The 23,963-nt window shown below is 44.9% G+C and overlaps 2 protein-coding genes across 6 annotated transcripts in view; one reads left to right on the top strand and one right to left on the bottom strand.

Annotated features, from left to right (window-relative positions):
• The window catches only part of SLC7A9 (solute carrier family 7 member 9), a 32,503-nt gene extending 13,058 nt beyond the window's left edge, over positions 1–19,445 (top strand). Inside the window, 4 exon segments of the mRNA NM_001261074.1 lie at positions 5,306–5,402; positions 7,046–7,195; positions 16,758–16,932; positions 19,267–19,445. Of these exon segments, the coding sequence (NP_001248003.1) occupies positions 5,306–5,402; positions 7,046–7,195; positions 16,758–16,932; positions 19,267–19,331 (487 nt within the window). The 3' untranslated portion in view covers positions 19,332–19,445.
• Positions 19,446–20,326: 881 nt separating this feature from the next.
• Positions 20,327–23,963, bottom strand: part of TDRD12 (tudor domain containing 12) — a 106,722-nt gene continuing 103,085 nt past the window's right edge. For 3 of the 5 annotated variants that reach the window (XM_077982052.1, XM_001087212.5, XM_077982054.1), the window contains 5 exons: positions 23,749–23,812; positions 23,549–23,662; positions 23,312–23,465; positions 23,161–23,227; positions 20,327–22,732 (listed from right to left, as the gene is read on the bottom strand). In XM_077982052.1, the coding sequence (XP_077838178.1) occupies positions 22,638–22,732; positions 23,161–23,227; positions 23,312–23,465; positions 23,549–23,662; positions 23,749–23,812 (494 nt within the window). In that variant the 3' untranslated portion in view covers positions 20,327–22,637. The remainder of the gene's footprint in view (positions 22,733–23,160; positions 23,228–23,311; positions 23,466–23,548; positions 23,663–23,748; positions 23,813–23,963) is intronic. The other 2 variants (XM_077982053.1, XM_077982055.1) reach the window with 1 other exon arrangement.

Genomic DNA, 23,963 nt, shown 5'->3' with positions numbered 1-23,963 from the left:
CTGTGTGCTGGACAGGGGTATGTGCAGTACCGATAATGCCAAGGTTGCAGTGAGCTAACTTGCATTTTTCTATTAGCTGAGGGTCTGGCGATCACTGGGCACAGGAAGATTGTGTTATTTGTGCAGGGGGCTATGTGTCCTGGGCCATGAAGAAAGGCAGGCTTGTAGCTTACCTGCTTTATCTCTTTTGGCTTTCCCTTGGTCCCACCAGCCTGACTCATTTTCCCTAATTAGGACTCCATAATATATAAGGGAGGTCATGGGATATTTGTCTTTCTATGTCTGGCTTATTTCACGTAGCATAATGTTCTCTAGAGTCATCTTTGTTGTCAAAAACTGGCAGAATTCCATTCTCTTTAGAGTCTGAATAGTATTCCATTGTGTATCTATAACATTATTTTTATTCATTGATCTGTTGATGGACACTTAGGTTGTGTCTGTGTCTTGGCTGTGGTGAATAACGTTGTAATGAACATGGGAGTGCAGACACCTGACATGTGGATTTCAATTCATTCAAATATATACCCAGAGGTACATGGGAGTGTAGGTATCTGACATACGATTTCAATTCATTCAAATATATACCCAAGGCCAGGTGCAGTGGCTCACGCCTGTAATCCCAGCACTTTGGGAGGCCGAGGTGGGTGGATCACTTGAGGTCAGGAGTTCGAGACCAATCTGGCCAACACGGTGAAACCCTATCTCTACTAAAAATACAAAAATTAGCGGGGCATGGTGGCAGATGCCTGTAATCCCAGCTATTCAGGAGGCTGAGGTAGGAGAATCGCTTGAACTCGGCAGGCGGAAGGTGCAGTGAGCTGAGATTGTACCAGTGCACTCCAGCCTGGGCAACAGAGTGAGATTCCATTTCAAAAGAAAAAAAAACCTCATTGTCCAGACCAATGTCACAGAGCTGCCCCGTTTACTCCTAGGAATTCTACAGTTTCAAGTCTTACATCCATTTTGAGTAGATTTCTTGTCTAAGGGGTGAGATAAGGGTCCAATTTCATTCCACCAGCTTTCCCACTTGCATATGAATATAAAATCAGCTTGCCAGTTTCTACAGTAAAGCTTTGGGATTTTGATCAGGACTATGTTGAATCTATAGATCAACCGGGGGAAGACTCTGCTGTCTTAAAAGTACTAAGTCTTCCAGCATGGGTACGGTGGCTCAACCTGAAATCAAAGCACTTTGGGAGGCCGAGGGGCAGTACTGCTTGAGCCCAAGAGTTAGAGACCAGTCTAGGCAACATAGTGAGACCCCATCTCTACAAAAAATACAATAAACTTTGCCAGGCATAGTGGCACATGCCTGTGGTCCCAGCTACTCAGGAGACTGAGGTGGGAGGATCATGTGAGCCCAGGAGGGCGAGGCTGTAGTGAGCTGAGATTGCACCACTGCACTCCAGCCTGGGAGACAGAGTGAGACCTTGTCTCCTAAAAAAAAAAAAAAAAAAAAAAAATGCCGAGTCTTCCAATCTATGGGTGGACTGTTTATTTAGGTCTTTAATATTTTTTTAAACAACTTTTTGTTTGTGTGGTGGTGTTTTTTTGTTGTTGTTTGTTTTTAGATGGAGTCTCGCTCTTCGCTCTGTCATCCAGGGTGGAACGCAGTGGCACAATCTCAGCTCACTGCAAGCTCCATCCCCCGGGTTCACGCCATTCTCCTGCCTCAGCCTCCCGAGTAGCTGGGACTACAGGCGCCCGCCACCATGCAGGCTGATTTTTTGTATTTTTAGTAGAGATGGGGTTTCACTGCATTAGCCAGGATGGTCTCGATCTCCTGACCTCGTGATCTGCCCGCCTCAGCCTCCCAAAGTGCTGGGATTACAGGCTTGAGCCACCGCGCCCGGCCTTTTTTTTTTTTTTTTTTTTTTGAGACAGGATCTTGCTTTGTCACCCAGGCTGGAGTGCAGTGACACGATCCCGGCTCACTGCAACTTCTGCCTCCCAGTTTCAAGCGATCCTCATGCCTCAGCCTTCCAAGTAGCTGGAAGTACAGGCATACACCATCACACCTGGCTAATTTTTGTATTTTTGGTAGAGATGGGGTTTCACCATGTTGCCCAGGCTGGTCTCGAACTCAAACTCCTGGCCTCAAGTGATCCACCTGCCTCGGTCTCCCAGTGTTGGGATTACAGGTGTGAGCCACTGTGCCTGGCTTAATTTTTTGTAAAAAAGTGTTTTTTGAGTAGTTTTTGGTATATAGTTCTTGCACATCTTTTGTCAAATTTATTCCAAAGAATTTTTTCATACTATTCTAAATGGTATTGTTAAAAAAAAAAGTTGCTTAATTTTCAGTTTCTGATGGCTTATTGCTAGTATACACAAACACAATTTTAACAGTTCCAATTAAGGCACAAATATCATAAAACTCACCCTTTGTAATTGTACAACTCAATTATTTTCATAAATTTATAAGGCCGTGCAAAACATCACAATCCAATTCTAGATCATTTCCATCACCCCAAAAAGGTTGCTCACTGCCTAATTAATCCCTGCTTTCACCCACAGCCCCAGGCAACCACTAAGCTGCTTCTGTCTCTATAATCTTGCTTTTTCTTGACGTTTCATCTAAATAGAATGACACAGGTCAGGCATGGTGGCTCACATCTGTAATCCCAGCACTTTGGATGGCCAAAGTGGGCGGATCACTTGAAGTCAGGAATTCAAGAATTTATGAAACTGTCTTATAAAGTACAAAAATTAGCCGGATGTGGTGGGGGGCGCCTATAATCCCAGCTACTTGGGAGACTGAAGCAGGAGAATCACTTGAACCCCGTGGGGCAGAGGTTGCAGTGAGCCAAGATTGCACCATTGCACTCCAGCCTGGGCAACAGAGTGAGACCCCGTCTCTCAAAAAAAAAAAAAAAAAAAAAAAAATGTAAATCTGGCAGGACTAGCGCTCCCATGTCAGACTTCTCCTTGCCGGTTTAGCATTCCCTATGCACTTACAATGATTTTGTCCAAAAGTTCCAAAAGTCCTGCTTGCGTTCTGATTGCATGGAATTTGTATATTAATTTCTGGAGGACTGACAAAAATCTTTGACAGTATTCACCCTGAGTCTAAATCCCCCTTTTATCAACTCCCATCCTCCGGTTTCACTTGTTTTGGGAATTAATATCAAGTTCATATCAATTCAAAGTTAAGCTATGTAGTTGTAAATAGATGGGTCTTTGTGGCATTTGTGTTGACTTCCGATTTTTTTGCTCTGTAGTTAAGAGTATGTGACCTTTATGATATCAAGTCTTGGTTTGGGGTTTTTGTTGGTTGGTGTCGTTTGGAGACAGGGTCTCACTGTCGCCCAGGCTGGAGTGTGGTGGCGCAGTTATGGCCCACTGCAGCCTCAGACTCCTGTGCTTAAGTGATCCTCCCACCTAAACCTCTCAAGTAGCTGGGACCACAGGCACATGCCACCATGCGTGGCTAATATTAAGTTTTTTGTAGATGTACTTACTATGCTGGCCAAGCTGGTCTCAAACTCCCGGCCTCAAGCAATCCTCCCACTTCAACCTCCCAAAGTGCTGGGATTACAGGTGTAAGCCACAGTGGCTGGCCTGATATCAATTCTTTTTATTTATTTATCTTTTTGAGAGAGTCTCGCTCTGTTGTCCAGGCTAGAGTGCAGTGGCATGATCTCGGCTCACTGCAACCTTCACTTCCTGGGTTCAAGCGATTCTCCTGCCTCAGCCTCCCAAGTAGCTGGGATTACAGGCGCCTGCCACCACACCCAATTTTTGTATTTTTAGTAGAGACACGGTTTCACCATGTTGGCCGGGCTGGTCTTGAACTCCTGACCTCAAGTGATCCACCCGCCTTGGCCTCCCGAAGTCTTGGGATTACAGGTGTGAGCCACTGTGCCTGGCCTCAATTCTTTAGAAGTTTGAAAATGCCCTTCGTGGCTCGCTGCTATTTTTGTGTTTCCTATAGTCTTGAAGACAATGTGTATTCCACAATTGGATATCTAGATTTTTATGTGATCATCAAGATTGTAACTTGTAATGTTCAAATCTTTTGCTCAAATTGGATTTGCCAATTTTTGTCTGCTATGTTTCAAGGGCTCCTGGGGTTTTTGTTTTGTTTTGTTTTGTTTGAGACAGAGTCTTCATTCTGTTGCCCAGGCTGGAGTCTGGAGTGCAATGGTGCGATCTCGGCTCACTGCAACCTCTGCTTCCCAGGTTCAAGTGATTCTCCTGCCTCAGCCTATGGAGTAGCTGGGGTTACAGGTGCCCGCCACCACACCCAGCTAATTTTTGTATTTTTAGTAAGGACGGGGTTTCACCATGATGGCCAGGTTGGTCTCGAACTTCTAACCTCGTGATTTGCCTGCCTCAGCCTCCCAAAGTGCTGGGATTAAGGCGTGAGTCATTACACCTGGCCTTTTTTTTTTTTTTTTTTGAGATGGAGTCTCACTTTGTCGTCCAGGCTGGAGTCTGGAGTGCAGTGGTGCAATCTTAGCTGCAATGGTGCGATCTCAGCTTACCACAACCTCTGCCTCCCAGGTTCCAGCGATTCTACTGCCTCAGCCTCCTGAGTAGTTGGGACTACAGGTGTGCACCACCATGCCCAGCTAATTTTTTGTATTTTTAGTAGAGACAAGGTTTCACCAGGCCAGGCTGGTCTCGAACTCCTGACCTCAGGTGATCCCCCCTGCCACAGTCTCCCAAAGTGCTGGGATTACAGAAGTGAGCCACCGTGCCTGGCCCCAATTTTTAATTATGGTAACTTTTTCAAGAAATTCTGGTTAGCCAGAGGATACCAGAGGCTAAAAAGGGTAGGGGGAAGGGGAGATAGGGAGAGCCTTGCTGAAGGATACAAAATTACAGCTAGACAGGAGGAATAGATTCTAGTGTTCTACACGCTGCAGGGTGGCCAGAGCTCACATTAATATTAATATGTAGCTTCGGATAGCTAGGGGAGGATTTTGAATGTTCCCAACACAAAGAAACGGTAAATTGAAAAACTTTTTAAAGTTATTTGTAGAGATGGGATCTCACTATGTTGCCAGGCTGGTCTCCAACTCCTGGGCTCAAGTGAGCCTCCCGCCTTGGCCTCCCAAGATGTTGGGATTAGAGGCATGAGCCACTACACCTAGTCTCTCAGTGTGTTTAACCTCCTCACTCACTCTGCCAAAACCCACTCCTCTCCCAAAGACAGACCCTCATCTGAAGCCCAGGTCCCTGCTCAGCTCCCTTCATGAACCTTCCGAGGGCTCCTTAGTGGACCCCGGAACACACGTCCTCGGTGGCCCTGGACAGATTGTCTGCACTCTGGTCAGTGGATTCCCATGTCGTTATTTTCCAGACTCATTTATGTGGCAGGCCGGGAGGGCCACATGCTCAAAGTGCTTTCTTACATCAGCGTCAAGCGCCTCACTCCAGCCCCCGCCATCATCTTCCATGTGAGTACGAATCCCGCTAACAGCCTATCTTCAAGGCGGGGACACTCCATCCACAGGGTGCTAAGCCCGATGGCTTCCAAATGACCCAGATGCCCTTATTCCTTGCCATGAAATAGATATAGAAAGAATCCCAAGATATGTCAAACAATGTACCCAACGTCTGCTCCTTTGTCTGAATTTATCCGCGAAAGACAGTGTGTGCCCTCAGTGCTTCTGTGTGCATTCTGCTGTGCTGGGTTGCTGGTAACAAACTATATAAAAGCCTACTAGCTTACAGGGAAGGAGGGTAAGACATTTTCCCAGGTGGTTACTGACAGCAGCCTCTCATTATGCTCTAATGACTGAGAAGTCACTGGATCCTTATGCAGTAAATGCCCTTTGACTGTTTTTTTGTTGTTGTTGTTGTTGTTGTTTTTTGAGACAGAGTCTTGCTCTGTCACTTAGGCTGGAGTGCAGTGGCATGATCTTGGCTCACTGCAGCCTGAGTCTCCCAGGTGCAAACAATTCTCCTGCCTCAGCCTCCCAAGTAGCTGGGATTAAAGGGGCCTGCCATCATGCCCGGCTTGTTTTTGTATTTTTGGTAGAGATGGGGTTTCACCATGCTGGCCAGGCTGGTTTCGAACTCCTGGCCTCAAGTGATCGGCCCATCTCAGCCTCCCAAACTGCTGGGATTATAGGCATGAGCCACCATGCCTGACCACCCCTTTGACATCTTCTGATGGGAGCTTCTCTGTGGTGCATGGTCCTTGTTTTGTGCAACTGTTCTGAGCACTGATAAACCATCCACATTTCTACCCCAGGGCTGGTCTACACCCGTTCCCCCAGAGGAGAGGCACTGCTCTCTATCATTCTGAAAACACACCCAGGAAATACTAGTCCAGGGCCACGCAACTAACACAGGCCAAGACTAGACCTGAGCTTCTAATTCAGGGCCCCGGCTCGCATTAGAAAACTCTCTTTGAGGAAAATTTGTAATTATGAAGCTGGTATAACATTCATACATATTAGGTTGGTGCAAAAGTAATTGCAGTTTTTGCCATTAAAAACTGCAATTACTGGCCAGGCATGGTGGCTCACGCCTGTAATCCCAGTACTTTGGGAGGCCGAGGCAGGTGGATCACCTGAGGTCAGGAGTTCGAGAACAGCCTGGTCAACATGGCGAAACCCCATCTCACTAAAACTACAAAAATTGGCCGGGTGTGGTGGTGCCTGCCTATAATCCCAGCTACTCAGGAGGCTGAGGCAGGAGAATCTCTTGAACCCGGGAGGTGGAAGGTGCAGTGAGCCGAGATTGCGCCACTGCACTCAAGCCTGGGTGACAGAGTGAGACTCCATCTCAAAAGACAAAACAAAACAAAAAAACCGTAATTACTTTTGCACCAACCTAATGCTTTATTTCTCCCTTGCTTAAAATTGCAACTTCAAAGATTCAGAAATTTCCCAGGTCTTTTCTGCAGGCTTCGTGGAGAAGAGCTATCATAGCCAAAGTCAGGTTTAACCCGAACTATCACGGAATGCCTGGGAAGTTCCTTTCATGCTAAAGTGTTTTTTCCACAAGAAAAACTGTTTCTTCGGTCTTCTGTGACGGGAGAACAGTGTTTTGTTGTAGTAATGACGTACGAATCCATTCTTCTTTCTATTAGGGTATCATAGCAACGATTTATATCATCCCTGGTGACATAAACTCGTTAGTTAATTATTTCAGCTTTGCCGCATGGCTCTTTTATGGCCTGACGATTCTAGGACTCATCGTGATGAGATTTACAAGGAAAGAGCTGGAAAGGCCTATCAAGGTAAGCTTGCAGCCCCAGAGTCACAAGTGGCTTTGGATTTTTTAATGAATTAGAGGTAACTCTTTCAAATGCTAGGGGCATGGGTTCTAGTTCTAATCTGACTTGACTCTTTTAAAATATCATATTTTAGAGTGGAGTTTACTCTTCATAGCATAGTTTATGATCCAGTTAGCCACCTTATTATTCATTTTATTAAGTCATCATGAATACCTGTGGCCTGTCTCTGTAACCAGAGGTCCACCTCTCTCTTTTTTTTTTTTTTGAGACAGTCTCACTCTGTCGCCTGGGGTGGAGTGCAGTGGCACATTCTTGGCTAACTGCAGCCTCCACCTCCCAGGTTCAAGCGACTCTCCTGCTTCAGCTTCCCAAGTTGCTGGGATATCAGGCATCTGCCACCACGCCCGGCTAATTTTTGTATTTTTAGTAGAGACAGGGTTTTTACCATGTTGGCCAGGCTGGTCTCTAACTCCCGACCTCAAGTGATCTGCCTCCCCTAGCCTCCCAAAGTGCTGGGATTACAGGTGTCAGCTACTGCACCCAGCCCAGTTCTGATATCTCTTACACATATATTTTCATAGATTTTTCTTGTTTTATTATTTTCTTTAGAGACAGGGTCTCACTGTGTTGCCTAGGCTGGTTGCAAACTCCTGGGCTCAAGCGATCCTCCCACATCGGCTTCCCAAACTCCTGGGGTTACAGGTGTGAGCCACCACGCCTGGCCTCCTTTCATAGACTGATGGGAACTTCTGAACTCTAGCCCAGACCCCTTGCTGTGCAAGCAACCACTCAGAGTCTATTTCTACCATCTGTTTTGGGCTCCCCCCTACTCCCTACATGGCTGGCATGGATCTATATACCAATAAGGATGAAGTCGAATTTTACTGTTGTTACGTTAAGGGGCTTTAAAAAAAAAAAACAACTGCTATTTAATTCTTATGATAACAGACATAAGAAAAAGGTAAGCTGAGGGCTTAAATAGCTAGGACGAGAACAAGGACAATGTCTTTAGCTTTAGGACTTTGTTTTCAGAGATACGTCCAGTGGTCTTTCTGGCCCTGTGTCTTGACTATGGACAAGTGTCTGCCATCAGCTGAGCCACGGCACAGCCTGCCTGGAGCCTGGCAGATCCACCTTGGTTAAGTCATTGCAGGCAAAATCATGACGGTAGCATAGACTTGTAATCTGCACAAAATCCCTCATAGAAACAGACAGAGCCTCTAGGATACCAAAGGAAAAACCCTTCAGCCAACATTGTCAACACAAATCAAGGAAATGAGGTCTCATCACCAACTCCAGACTCTTAATGCCCCACTCGCCTCCAGCCCCATGTGTTCCCAGGAGAGAGGGCACACCTGGAGAGAGGTTCTCAGTGGGAAGATCAGAGGACCCCTAGGGGAGGTGGCGGAGCAGGGCTGCAGTGGCTGAAGCCCTTGAGGATCCCAGAAACTCCCCACAAAAACTCCTTTCCAGAAGGGTAAGGATCACTGAAGACAACAGCAAGAGAAACAACTGCTGGGAGAGAAAGGACACGGAACGTGGCAAGCATATCAGGGTCAGGGAGCTGGAGCCTGTGGATACAAATCTCTCAACTGGGAAGGGGCTCCACAGAGAGGCCATGTCCCATTAGCACTTCAAAACATCATTTTAAGGGGAAAAAAATCATTTCAGAAATAAAGAGTGGGCAAGAAGGAAAAGAAAGAACACAGAGGCTGAGTGTGGTGGCTCACACCTGTAATCCCAGTACTTTGGGAGGCCAAGGGAGGAAGATCACTAGAGCCCAGGAGTTCAAGACCAGCTTGGGCAACAGCAAGACCCTGTCTCTACAAAAAATAGCTGGGTGTGGTGGTGCATGCCTATAGTCCCAGCTATTTGGGAGGCTGAGATGGGAGGACTGCTTGAGCCCAGGAGGTCAAGGCTTCAGTGAGCCAAGATCGTGCCACTGCACTCCAGCCTGGGCAACAGAGAGGGACCCTGTCTCAAAGAAAAAAAGAAAAGAAAAATAAGAGCAAACAAACATGCTAGGAAACTGAGGGCCAAAAGGAAGAAAACAAATATCAGACAGAAATAGAAAAGGTTTGAGAGAAAACAAGGGGACAGTAAAAAACTAGGGGTGGGGCAGGTGGGGAATGTAACACATGTATAATTGGAGTCTCTGAAGAAGAAAATGCCAAGTAACAGATTCCCAAAATCTATAATTCAAGAAATGTTTCCTGGGGTGGAAGGAAGACTGGAGGGTGGATCTTGAACCAACATATTGAAAGGCATACAATGTAACTGGAAAATTTGAGCTAAAATTGGCAGCAAAAATATATGCTGATAAAATTACAGAGCTTTAAAAAAATGCTTTGGGCATCCACTCCCCTTTTCCTGTTCCCACCTGCATCTGCAATTCACTTATAAAGGAAAGCAAATAATTCTGGCCTCAAACTTTTCATCACCAACACTTCATGCCACAAGAGAGTGGAGCAACATATTTAAACTACTCAAAGGAGGAAAATGTAAGCCAAATTTTTTTTTTTTTTTTTTGAGATGGAGTCTCGCTCTGTTGCCCAGGCTGGAGTGCAGTGGCATGAGCTCAGCTCACTGCAAGCTCCGCCTCCCAGGTTTATGCCATTCTCCTGCCTCAGCCTCCTGAGTAGCTGGGACTACAGGCGCCCGCCACCTCACCTGGCTAGTTTTTTGTATATTTTAGTAGAGACGGGGTTTCACCATGTTAGCCAGGATGGTCTTGATCTCCTGACCTCGTGATCTGCCCGTCTCGGCCTCCCAAAGTGGTGGGATTACAGGCTTGAGCCACCGTGCGTGGCCAAGCCAAATTTTTATACCCAGCCAAACTGATCTTGCAGAATAAAGTCTACAGTCACCAGTATGAAAGAACTCAAGGCAAATATCCTTACACAAGACTTTTTTTTTTTTTGAGATGGAGTCTTGCTCTGTCGCCCGGGCTGGAGTGCAGTGGCCGCCAGTGGCCGGATCTCAGCTCACTGCAAGCTCCGCCTCCTGGGTTTACGCCATTCTCCTGCCTCAGCCTCCCGAGTAGCTGGGACTACAGGCGCCCGCCACCTCGCCCAGCTAGTTTTTTGTATTTTTTAGTAGAGACGGGGTTTCACCGTGTTAGCCAGGATGGTCTCAATCTCCTGACCTCGTGATCCGCCCGTCTCGGCCTCCCAAAGTGCTGGGATGACAGGCTTGAGCCACCGCGCCAGGCCTTTTTTTTTTAAAAAGACGGAGTCTCACTCTGTCATCCAGGCTGGAGTGCAGTGGCGCAACCTTGGCTCACTGTAACCTCTGCCTCCTGGGTTCAAGCGATTCTCCTGCGTCAGCCTCCTAAGTAGCTGAGATTATAGGCATGTGCCACCACGCCTGGCTAATTTTTATATTTTTAGTAGAGATGGGGTTTCACCATGTTGGTCAGGCTTGTCTCAAACTCCTGACTTTGTGATCCACCCACCTAAGCCTTCCAAAGTGCTGGGATTACAGGCACCCGGCCAATTACATGAGACCTTGAGGAATCACCCAGAGAATGAGCTTGAGAAACCAAAATGTCACTGGCAAAGGTGAATATATCAAATTGTAGAACAAAGATTAATGATGAGAGATAAAGGAGACAGAAGTGTATGCCACTATTATGCACTGGCAATATCGTACAAAAACATGGATGAGAGAAAGCACATGGAAAAGTATATGCCAACTGAGGAAAGTATGCCAGACAAGCTGCCAGTAAGGAAGCCACTTTAAATTAGATGCTGGGAGGAAGAGAACGCCTAGCTAACTTCATTACTGCTTATTATACATAATGTCTAAAAAAGAAACTAAGGGTATTATAGGCTCAGTTAATATAATTCATATCTTTAAAAGGTGACTAAGGGTATTATATATAATATATACATATATGTGTACTATATATGTGTGTAATGTAAAATATAGGTAATATGTGTATATGTGTATATGTGCATATATGTATATGTGTATAATTACATGTCTGTTATACATATAAATTATATATATAAGTACATATATACATACAATATCTTTAAAAGTGGACTAAGGGTATTATATAAGGATATATTATATATTATATATGTATATGTTATATATGTATATCTTATAGGCATAAATAATACATATATGTATTATGTACACATATATGTATATATACGTAATATATAACACAACACATAATATATAGCATTAAATATGTATATATTATGCCTGTTATATATGTATAGATTGTGCCTATTATATATATTCTTATATAATATACACATATATTATACAGAATATATCCTTATATAATACCCTTAGTCCCCTTTAAAATATATTATTAGTTATGATATGTTTGCTATAATAGTTATAGTAACTCTCAGAACAAAAACATATCTTTCATACCTACCAAAAGACACATTAGAAAAGAGGAGGTGTGCTTAGAATACATGAAATAATTAAAATTTAACATTTAACATTTAAACAAAGGAGGGGGAACAAAGCAGACCATACTGTAAAAGACCCTATCTATAAAGCCTTGTACAGGAGGACCCCTCAGAGTATCTTCCTGGTTGATGTTTTCTTGTAGACTGCTTATTAGGATTTTTTGTGATTGCTAGTTTTTGCTTATTAGCTTTTGACACCCTAAACTATAGAATCTATGAATCTCTAAATGCTGTCATTTCCAGCTGATATTTATATGGAAAAATTAGTATTTGAATCCCCAAAATGTAGTATAAACTTTTAATAAAATGTGTGATAAAAGTTTCAAGTTACATTCCAAATTCAACACACGTCAAAATCATGTGTAGGCGTACTGACAGTGTGAGGTGTGAGTGTCTCACGTCTTGTGAGACCATGTTATTGCATTAAAGGCAGTCATTGGTCAACAGCCATGTTAACTGTTTGGTCACCAAAAATTATTTTAAATGCAGTTTACCATCTAATGTAATCTGTGTTGGGTAACATGTTATTTATATGTGCATTTACTGTGTTTTGGTTGGGAATTTGAGGTTTCTTTTGTTTCTGTATTTTTTTTTTTTTTTGAGGTGGAGTCTCGTCTGTCGCCTAGGCTGGAGTGCAGTGGTGTGATTACAACTCACTGCAACCGTGCCTCCCAGGCTCAAGCGATCCTCCCACCTCAGCCTCCCAAATAGCTGGGACCACAGGTGCATGCCACCACACCTGACTAATTTTTGTATTTTTTGTGGAGATGGGGTTTCGCCACGTGGGCCAGGCTGCTCTTGAATTCCTGGGCTTAAGTTATCCGCCTGCCTTGGCCTCCCAAAGTACTGGGATTACAAATGTGAGCCACCACACCTGGCAGGAAATTTGAGGTTTCCTATGGTGAATTTAAAAGAAGGGACACAGGCCTGGGGAGTTTTCCCACAGAACATCACTCTTCAAGGACACAAGACTGACAGTGAGTAGAGGATGCTTGTATACAGAAAGATAAAACAACACAAGAGAATGGAGACCAGACTTATCATTATATGAATAAACGGGCTTACTCAGTTTAAACTGGACTTACATCAGCCATTGAGAGTAAAATATTTTTCAGGTGGCTCTTCAAAGCTGTGAAAAATTAAAAGGATAGGCAGAGAAGTATCAAGCAAATGAATACACAGAAAAACAGGGGCTGTGATCTTATCAGACAAGTGCTCAGGCCCAAAGTATTACTTAAGACAAAGGCCATGCTAAATGCTAAAATCCCACAATGAAGAGAGAAGTTTTGAAAACCTATTCACCAAACCATATAGCAACCATCTTTATGAAGCAGAAACTGCAGGAAATCCAGGGAGGGAGAAACACGTTAATGACAGGTGACTGGAAAACCCTTCAAGCCAAGACAGATCTGGACACAGCACTGGTAAAAGTGACTGGAGGTCTAAAATATAGCAAGATAGATCTTAGAGGATTTTATCAAGCCCTGAACCCCAACAACAGCGAGTATCTTTTTCAGGTGCAAATGGGACCTGTCTGAAAACTGACAGCTTTTAATGCCATGAAGAAAACCTTGCTATTTCAAAAAGAAAACCCCAGAAATCAAAACAAACAAAAAGCAAATAACATTCTCTGTCTATAATGAAACAAAACAGGAAATTGATAAAAGAAAAAAGTTAAACTTTTGGGTCCAAGAGGAAATATTAATAGAACATAAAGGTACATAAATTCTGGCCGGGCACGGTGGCTCACGCCTGTAATCCCAGTACTTTGGGAGGCTGAGGCAGGCGGGATCAGGAGTTGAGGTCAGGAGTTTGAGATCAGCCTAGCCAACATGGTGAAACCCCATCCCTACTAAAATTACCAATTACAAAATTTACAAAATTACCTCCCTACAAAATTTACAAAAATTACAAACCCCATCCCTACTAAAATTATGAAAATTACAAAAATTAGGCCGGGCGCGGGTGGCTCACGCCTGTCATCCCAGCACTCTGGGAGGCCGAGGCGGGCGGATCACGAGGTCAGGAGATTGAGACCATCCTGGTTAACACGGTGAAACCCCATCTCTACTAAAATACAAAAAATCAGCCAGGCGTGGTGGCGGGTACCTGTAGTTCCATCTACTTGGGAGGCTGAGGCTGGAGAATCACTTGAACCTGGGAGGCAGAGGCTGCAGTGAGCCGAGATCATGCCACTGCACTCCAGCCTGGGTGACAAAGTGAGACGCACAAAAGTACATAAATTCCTAGAAATAGCAGTAATGATGACAGGACATATAATCTATGAACACAGCTTAAATAGTGCTTTGAGGAAGTTCCATTACATTAAATATATCAATAAAAATGAAAACAAATAGACAACTTCAAAAGCAAGATAAAGAACAACAGAAAACCAAAAGAATAGAAGGAACTAATAAGCAGAAAAAAACTTAAGGTGTTAGAAAAAGCAGAAATGAATGAATGAGTGAATAATAATCAGACTTTTTGAAAGTTTTTCTCCTTTTTCAATGCACTGGAATGAATTAAGCAATACTGGAATTGTCCGATTTTTAGAATTTCCCCGTGATTCTAATGCAAGTAAGATCAGTTTTAGGAAATTACATTTTCCTAGAAAATTGTCCATTTCTTCTAGGTATTCAAATTTATCTGCATATAGTTGTACAAAATAGTCTTATAATTTAATCTTTAGAACATAACTTATGTTGTAAAGATTAATTGTCCATTTTTATTTTTTATTTGTGTTTGTGCTTTCTCCTTTTTAAGGTTAGCTATTGATTTTATTGATTTTTCAAATTATTTTTAGACTATAACATTGACACCAAACCTTACAAAGGTAACACACAAAAAAAGGGAAATACACTGACCAATCTCACTTAGGAATAACGATATAAAAAATCTAAAATAAAATATTAACAAACAGAACCCAGTTACGCTAAAAAGATCATATATCATGACTAGGTCCAGCCTATGCAAAGGTAGCTGAAGACTAGAAAATCCATTAATTAAAAGTTTAATTCAGGGGCTGGGTGTGGTTGGCTCATGTCTGTAATCCCAGAGCTTTGGGAGGCCAAGGCAGGCAGATCATTTGAGGTCTGGAGTTCAAGACCAGCCTGGCCAACGTGGTGAAACCGTGTCTCTACTAAAAATACAAAAATTAGCTGGGCTTGTTGGCACACGCCTGTAATCCCAGCTAATTGGGGGCTGAGGCAGAAGAATTGTTTGAACCCAAGAGGCAGAGGTTGCAGTGAGCCAAGATCACGCCACTGCACTCCAGCCTGGGGTACAGAGTGAGACTCTGTCTTGGGGGAAAAAAAACAGAACAAAACAAACAAAAAAACACAGTCAAAGGAAAAATGTAATGACACTTAAAAATGAAAACAAAACAGTCCCAGCAAACTGAACTTTGCTCCTAATAAGAGAATACCAGAATTAACCTCTGTCCTTGTAAACGGGTAATGAGTACTCCAGTCACCCACGTTATGGTATTTATTCATTCATTCATTCATTCATTCATTCATTCATTCATTCATTCATTCTTTATTTTTAGAGTCTCACACTCTGTCGCCTGGGCTGGAGTGCAGTGGCACACTACAGCCTCCGCCTCCCGGGTTCAAGCGACTTTCCTGCTTCAGCTTCCCAAATTGCTGGGATTACAGGCATCTGCCACCATGCCCAGCTAATTTTTGTATTTTTAGTAGAGACGAGGGTTTCACCATGTTGGCCAGGCTGGTCTCGAACTCCTAGACTCAAGTGATCTGCCCGCCTCGGCCTCCCAAAGTGCTGGGATTACAGGAGTGAGCCACTGCACCCAGCCTCTAGGTTATAGTCTTTAAATGCCATTTCCTGCTAAAAGGAACAAAGCTGTCTGGAGAAATGGATGAAAACCCAGGTCTGCCTCTGGAGAGATGAATGAAAACCCAGGTCTGGCACTTCTTGTCACCTAGAAAACAAAGAGGCTTTTTTTTTTTTTTTTTTTTGAGACGGAGTCTCGCTCTGTCGCCCAGGCTGGAGTGCAGTGGCCGGATCTCAGCTCACTGCAAGCTCCGCCTCCTGGGTTTACGCCATTCTCTTGCCTCAGCCTCCCGAGTAGCTGGGACTACAGGCACCCGCCACCTCGCCCGGCTAGTTTTTTGTGTTTTTTATAGTAGAGATGGGGTTTCACCGTGTTAGCCAGGATGGTCTTGACCTCCAGACCTCGTGATCCGCCTGTCTTGGCCTCCCAAAGTGCTGGGATTACAGGCTTGAGCCACCGCGCCCGGCCACAGAGAGGCTTTTGAAGAGCACTGGCATCCCAGGCCCAGGGCAGTGTGAAGGGCTCCTGCTGCCCCGCACAGGACCTTCTGAACAACATGAACAATGACTACAGTGGATTGATATTTACCACGTATAGAGAGTTGCCTTCAGAGGTCTCAGGGGCCCAACTTGTCATTCTGAAAACATATAGAACAGAGCACTGATTCTGCCGTTCCTGTATGAACTGCAATTCAGAATAACCAGAAAGTTGAAGTACTTCATATAGCATTTCAGATAACTGAGGAAGAAATGACAAATTAGAAAAATCACCATTTTGCAAACCCTGATGAAATAACGAAGGCAACGATCATCAGTGGATGCTAAAACATTAAACAGTTTATCTTTTTCTTTTTTGAGATGGAGTTTTCCTCCTGTGTCCCAGGCTAGAGTGCAATGGCGCGATCTCGGCTCACTGCAGCCTCCACCTCCTGGGGTCAAGCGTTTCTCCTGCCTCAGCATCCTGAGTAGCTGGGATTAGAGGCACCTGCCACCATGCCTGGCTAATTTTTGTGTTTTTGGTAAAGACGGGGTTTCATCATGTTAGCAAGGCTGATCTTGAACTCCTGACCTCAAGGGACCCACCAGCCTCGGCCTCCCAAAGCGCTGGGATTACAGGTGTGAGCAACTACGCCCAGCCAAAAAATTTTTTAAAAAGTGAAATTTTTTAAAAGGTATGGATGAAATAAGATTGGCAAAATTACATTAAAATTACTGAAATTGGAGGAGGGGGTACATAGAGTTCACACTCTTTTTATAAAAATTGGTTTTTTTAATAATGAAAATTTTCAAAAAGAAAATGAGTACCCATGGCCACACTGTGACCCATTTTTCACCTCCAGGTGCCCATAGTCATCCCTGTCTTGGTGACATTCATCTCCGTGTTTTTGATTCTGGCTCCAATCATCAGCAAGCCTGCATGGGAGTACCTCTACTGTGTGCTGTTTATATTAAGCGGCCTTATATTTTACTTCCTGTTTGTCCACTACAAGTTTGGATGGGCTCAGAAAATATCAAGTAAGTACCAACAGAAGGGCCGCCTGGCTTCTGTGAGGTGCAGGCAGGCACGGCGTCCTCACCTATCCTGACTCCAAGACCTCTGTCACAGTGTCTTACCCTGTTGGCAGATCTCCCTCGTCCCAGGAGGACACATGCCCACGCCCTCACTGGACACCTCTGGGTCCACCCTTGGTTATTTTCTTCCCGTCAATTACTATAATAAGTAGGAAGGGAAAGCACCATTTTCTTTTCTTTTTGGAGACACAGTCTTGCTCTGTTGCCCAGGCTAAAGTGCAGTGGCGTGGTCATAGCTCACTGTAGCCTTGAACTCCCAGGCTCAAGTCATCTTCCCACCTGGGCCTCCCAAGTAGCCTGGACCACAGGCACACACTACACCTGGCTACTGTTTTTATTTTTTGTACATAAGGGGTCTTGCTAGGTGGCCCAGACTGGTCTTGAACTCCTCGGCTCAAACGATCCTCCCACCTTGGCTTTCCAAAGTGCTGGGACTACCGGCCTAAGCCACTGTACCTGGCCGTTTTTCTTTTTTTGAGACAGTCTCACTCTGTTGCCCAGGCTGGAGTGCAGTGGTGCAGTCTCGGCTCACTGCAGTCTCCACCTCCTGGGTTCAAGTGATTCTCGTGCCTCAGCCTCCTGAGTAGCCACGCACGGCTAATTTTTGTATTTTTAGTAGAGATGAGGTTTCGTCATGTTGGCCAGGCTGGTCTCGAACTCCTGACCTCAGGTGATCCACTCTCCTCGGCCTCCCAAAGTGCTGGGATTACAGATGTGAGCCACTGCGCCCACCCATTTTCTTTGAGACAGAGTTTCGCTCTTGTCCAGGCTGGAGCGCACTGGCACAATCTTGGCTCACTGCAACCTCTGCCTCCCAGGTTCAAGAGATTCTCCTGCCTCAGCTTCCTGAGTAGCTGGGATTACAGGCACCTGCCACCATGCCTGGCTAATTTTGTTGTTGTTTTGTGTTTTTAGTAGAGTCAGGGTTTCATCATGTTGGTCAGGCTGGTCTTGGACTCCTGACCTCAGGTGATCCACCCACTTCAGCCTCCCAAAGTGCAGGGATTACAGGCATGAGCCACTGCACCCGGCCCCATTTTCTTTTTAATTGCAAAAGACACACAAACGTTACTATCTCAGCCACTTCTCAGTGCAAGGTTCAGTAGTGTTAGGCATATTCCCACCATCGTGCGCCTCATCCCGAAACACCATTCTCCTTTGCCTGACATGCAGACATCATCTAAGAGGTCTAGCAGCATCACAAAGACACCCAAAAAGTCATGGCCTTGGCCTGGGGAACTGGGCGGGGGCCCAAGCCTTCTACTGCCAAGGGCACAGGGCTCTCTCTTTCAGCGGTCCTGACCCTTATCAATTTCAGGACAGTTGTTGTTTAAAAGTTTAGCTACATTAGCCACTTTCGCTTCTGAAAAGAAAGCACTTGTGTCAAAATACATCAAAAGAGACTGAATTACACCTTTAAAAAAGTTCATATAGGGCCAGGCGCGGTGGCTCACACCTATAATCCCAGCACTTTGGGAGGCTGAGGGGGCAGATCACGAGGTCATAAGATGGAGACCATCCTGGCTAACACGGTGAAACCCTGTCTCCACTAAAAATACAAAAAAAAATTAGCTGGGTGTGGTGGCGGGCGCCTGTAGTCCCAGCTACTCGGGAGGCTGAGGCAGGAGAATGGCATGAACCCAGGAGGCGGAGCTTGCAGTGAGCCGAGATTGCGCCACTGCACTCCAGCCAGGCCGACAGAGGGAGACTCCGTCTCAAAACAAAAACAAAAACAAAAAGTCTATATTATATTCACAATGTTTTATCCTACACAACAGATTCAACTGCAGGAAACCCCATTTCTAAAAGCCTTTAAGACTTTCTGGGCATCCTCATGGGGCGGTGAGGCGATCCGTTTCCTGGTCTTCCTGTCCCTGTCCCTCTGCCTCTCCCAGGAGCTCCGTGACGAGAGGAATTGGGCTGTGTGCAGTTTAACTCTGGCTGCAGCAGCCTGTAACAGCCAGTTAAGATTTATTAAGTGAATGTGATTAAAAGCCTGCCTGTTTCTCCTGTTCAGCTTGTCTCAACTGGACAGTGCAGTCGCCCCTCCAGACAGTCCTAGGAGGTTTTTCTTTCTATTCCTGCAATTTTGGGAGAAGACACAAACCAGGAAAGTGTGAAAATCCAACCAGAAGGCAGGAAAAGCTGGCCAAACCCTGAGCACAGGCTCTAGGTGACACATCACCAAAGACTGAGAACAACGTCACCCTCACCCACAACTCCAGTGGAGCTTCTGAATTTCAGTCTAACTGCACTCATTTTTGACTCTTATTTCAGAGCCGATTACCATGCACCTTCAGATGCTAATGGAAGTGGTCCCACCGGAGGAAGACCCTGAGTAACAAGCTCCATCTCTTGTAGCCAAGTCAAAGCTGAATTTATTTTCTTAAGCAATATTTGTGGTTATTTCTTCCTGATATTTTTCTTATGAATAAAATATACTCAGATGTTTAAAATATTGTTATTTTTAGATATTCTTAGTTCTCTGGGTGGGGGTTCCAGAAAGGAGAAGTGGCAAGTGTTTGCTAAAGTTGCTGTCAGGTGAGATGTCACCTAACAGAAGGCAGATGCTTAGGGAAGGGCTGAATAAAAGCCACTATCACAGTGGCAACTATTTAACAAAGGGCATATCACACTTAAATGAAAGGCATTCTTTAAACTCAATGTCAATAAGGGCTCTTTTATATAAAATGGATGACATTTTTGCTTTGATTTAGATTTAAACAACAGTAAATTACTGGCCAGGTGCGGTGGCTCACGCCTATAGTCTCAGCACTTTGGGAGGCCAAGGTGGATAGATCACTTGCGTCCAGGAGTTCAAGACCAGCCTGGGCAACATGGCAAAATCATGTCTCTACAAAAAACATTAAAAAATTAGCCAGGCATGATGGTGCACTCCTGTAGTTTCAGCTAAAGAGAATGAGGTGGGAGGATGACCTGAGCCTGGGAGTTGAGGGTGTAGTGAGCCATCATCATGCCACTGCACTCCAGCCTGGATGACAGAGACCCCAACTCTAAATAAATATGTAAAAATATTAAAGTATAAATGTTTATCACCCACTCTCCCCTACCCTAAAAGTACTGGCACCCCTGTGCTGAACCCGTGATGTGCGTGGCATGTATCTACCAGGATAAATGGCAAGAGCTGAGCCTCCGTCCAGAACTCTCCACAGCTGATGTGCTCATCACGAGGGTGGCCTGTGTTGCCAGTCAGCATTGCTGGCTCCCCAGCAGCCTTCACGGGCGTTTTAGTCAAACCAGAAAGTGTGGTGAGTAAAGTTTTATTTTGTGTTTGGCATTCAGGGAAAGTACTGTTTAACGTATGTAAAAAGCAACATTTCTGTGAAAACACTGAAATTTTATTGATGATATGCTGCAAAAGGCAGCCATACCACAACTAAGTATGAGCGATTTTAGAAGCATAGAGACAAAGGCACTTTCACCTTGCATTTTAGGTATTTGCCCAAAACTTGAAATCAGACATATTCATAGCAGTACAGAAAACCAATTACGAATTGTTCACATAATCAGCATCCGATATCCTATAAAATGTTAAGAGATTCAGATATTAGAACGTTTGAATGTCTGAAAAAAGAAACAGATCTAAGTACGCAGTTGTCCTCCCTGCATTTTCACACGTGCACAGGAAACACAATGTCACTAGCTATTATCATTTGCTATGTTGTACTAAAGAGACTCGGCGCACCCGGGTGTAAACAGCAGGCAGCTGGTGCGCACGGGAGCCACCGGACGGTGGCCTGGTCTCTGCCCCCAGACCTCCACCAACAGGGCAGCAGCCACATGCAGAGAAATGGACACTGACATGGGTGTTAGAAGAGCTCCACAGTCAAAACCTTTGCCAGCAAAACCACCAGAACTTTCTATTTCCCAAGAGCCTGCCCAATTTAGCTACAAAAAAGGAAAATCACCATCTTCCTTTATGGGCCGATTTGATACCTGCCAGTCACCCTGCGAAGTTCACAGCAGTGACCTGGGCACACTTCCAGCAGCTGTCCTGGCTGCAGAGCGTGTCCTCCCAGGGGAGGCCAGGGCTCTGAGCCCCCATCACGGAGCCACTGGGCAGAAAGACTGCCCCACCCGGCAGCACTCGGTGGGCGCTCCCTGAGACAAGGCCAGGCCACACAATGAGGGGCTGTCTCATTTTACAGATGAGAAAACTGAGCCAGAGTGTGATCCAGACCTGCTCACAGGACAGCTTGATGACAAAGTCCGCCTCTAGTTCAAGCAGTGGCTTCTGCTGGGACATATGTAAGCCTGGGCAACGGCGCTTTCTGAAGCAAAAAAAAACAATAATGATCTTGGGGCCGCCACACAACACTCATGTTCTATCCGAATTCTCTTCCATTCCGAGGCGAAGTTGAGAAACAGACACTGAGTGCGCAGGACTTTTAACTTCCCAACAGCTCACATTTCTCACGTTTCACTCAACAAACCCAAAGCACAAAAGCCAGCCAGCCTCTGGGTGTGGCCATGACTAAATACACTCCTCCCCTAAACCTGGTGACCCTGGGTGCTGCAGCCACACACAGATGGGGTGGCGAATGTCTGCAGGGCTCACAACATGTAGGTGTTCAGAGGTCACCTCCAGGCACCCCATAGGCCCTTGTGAGTTTCCACTAAAAAGCAACTTTTGTGCCATTTGCTCAGGACCCTGCAGGTCCAAGGGATTGTTTAGAAACAGCAGCTTCACCCCGGAAAGCCCCGGGTCTTACTGAGCAATCCGATTTCTATCCTTGGACTCTCTCTTCATCAGAAGTCAACTCATTCGGAGGAGCTGTCACACTATCCAAGAACGCCAACACTATCAATTCACACAGATGGTTATGTTAAATCCCACTATCTCATGGTTGAAAGGGCTGGTTCAATGTTGCTGAGTGTAAGTGTGAAACCTCAATTTATATTAGAAACCTCAATTTATATGTATAAGATCAGGTTTGTAGCAATGCATCAAACAGAGGTCTAGGTGAAAAGAAAATGAATGGACTGACTCCAGACAGTGCACTTCACCACCCAGATGCACGTCTGCTCTGCCAGGGTGAGTGGCGAGAGGCGCGGACAGGACAGACAAGCCAGCAGGATCAGACTACATGTGCCGTTTCTCTGTGTCCACCCTCCTTTGATGGTCTTGTCATCAGTCTATTTTTAAGTCAATGAAGAATTTCTCACCATTACCAAGTCCAGCACCACAAGATGACAGTAATCATTTATCCTTGAGGTAAAGAAAGATTTGGTGGGCCGGGTGTGATGGCTCACACCTGTAATCCCAGCACTTTAGGAGGCTGAGGTGGGAGGATTACCTGAGATCAGGAGTTCAAGAACAGCCTGTCCAACATGGTGAAACCCTGTCTCTACTAAAAATACAAAAATTAGCCAGGCGTGGTGTCACATGCCTGTAATCCCAGCTACTCGGGAGGCTGAGGCAGGAGAATTGCCTGAGCCTGTGAGGCGGAGGTTGCAGTGAGCCAGGATCGTGCCACTGCACTCCAGCCTGGCCGTCAGAACAAGACTGTCTCAAAAAAAAAAAAAAAAAAAAGAAAGATTTGGTTATGACTGACTGTTTTCTTAACTTTGAAGTCACATGGCAATATTCGTTTTTGTTCAACATCTTCCAGCCGCTCTTGAGGACATCATTCACTCTCACTGTCGTCATCCTCTGAAGTGCTGCGGCTACTGTCTTCAGCCACCTCTGCCACTGTGCGCGGCAGGCTTTTAGAATTCACTACTAAAGGAATAAGATATTATAACACATAAGTTAAGTGTAGACTAAACAGCAAATCTTTCTTTATTTCCCCCCATTATTTGGGTCAATGCAGAAAAAAATGCCTTGGATTCCAGCTCTATGTATCTTATTTTATATTTTCATTATTTTAGGTAAGAAATGAGCAGGTCAAATTGGTCTGCTTACAAATAATTTATTCTTCTGGGAAGAATATCTGTAGTGTGTTATTAAAAGGTGTGTTTATCACCAAGGGTTGAAAAGTACTCAAACCAGAACATTTAGCACCAAGATCAACAAAGAGAAAACTAATTTCTCAGGGCTTGATGTGAACGGCCCACTTCCACCAAGGCTGAATTCCTAAGTGGGTGATGGTGTCCCTCACTACCCTCAGGACCTACAACCCCTCCGAGAGTGGGCGCTCCACGCCTTACCCTTGGGGAACTGGCTGTCCTCTTCACAGTCTTCCCAGTGATCAAAATCAAAAGCCACGTTGGGGTTCTGCTCAAGAGAACAGCTGACAGTGAGTGGGTGAGTATGACACACTCAGGGTAAAGACCACCCTCTGAGCGCATTCCAACTCACCCTCTGTCTGAGTAGGTGACACCATGCCTCCCTTCTCTCTTTGGCCAGAGTGATCACAGGCTCCTCGTTTCTAATTACACATTTGCACTCATCTTTCCTTATGTTGCCCCGCAGCTCCAGATCAGCCAGGTAAAATCTGTCTCCCACCCAAGCACTGGGTTTATAAAAAGAAAGTCAGCCTTTTAAAATGCTAGAAATTATTTCTATTTTACTTTATATGACTATACATAAACCTACCTGAAAACGACTCTATCCCTGAAATACTGACACTTGCAGTCCTTTACATTCCTTATTCGTATCTTTAAGATGACGACATCTTCTTTTTGGAACCATTTTATTTGTGGGTGGAAGCTAGAAGAAGAGAGAAAGACCTACACATTCATTGATCTTATTTACTGGGTAAGGGATGCCGACTCCTCCATGCCGAGTGGACATACCTTTTCAGAGGCGGCTGTGCAGTTCTGCTAATGGAGGCACCTTCAGTGTTTCCAGATGAAGTTTCTGCACAAAATCAATGTCAGATTTTCCTACAGGTTATTTATATGTAACTCCATCATGTACACACATATATATACTTTTTTGTACCTTATGCAACTTCTAGATGAGAATCACGTAAGAGTGTAAATTAAGTAACCCTAGTATCTAGCTGCAA

The sequence above is a fragment of the Macaca mulatta genome, chromosome 19 (assembly GCF_049350105.2).
Source record: "Macaca mulatta isolate MMU2019108-1 chromosome 19, T2T-MMU8v2.0, whole genome shotgun sequence".
Taxonomy (NCBI): Eukaryota; Metazoa; Chordata; class Mammalia; order Primates; family Cercopithecidae; genus Macaca; species Macaca mulatta.
This window is presented reverse-complemented; position numbering and strand designations above follow the sequence as displayed.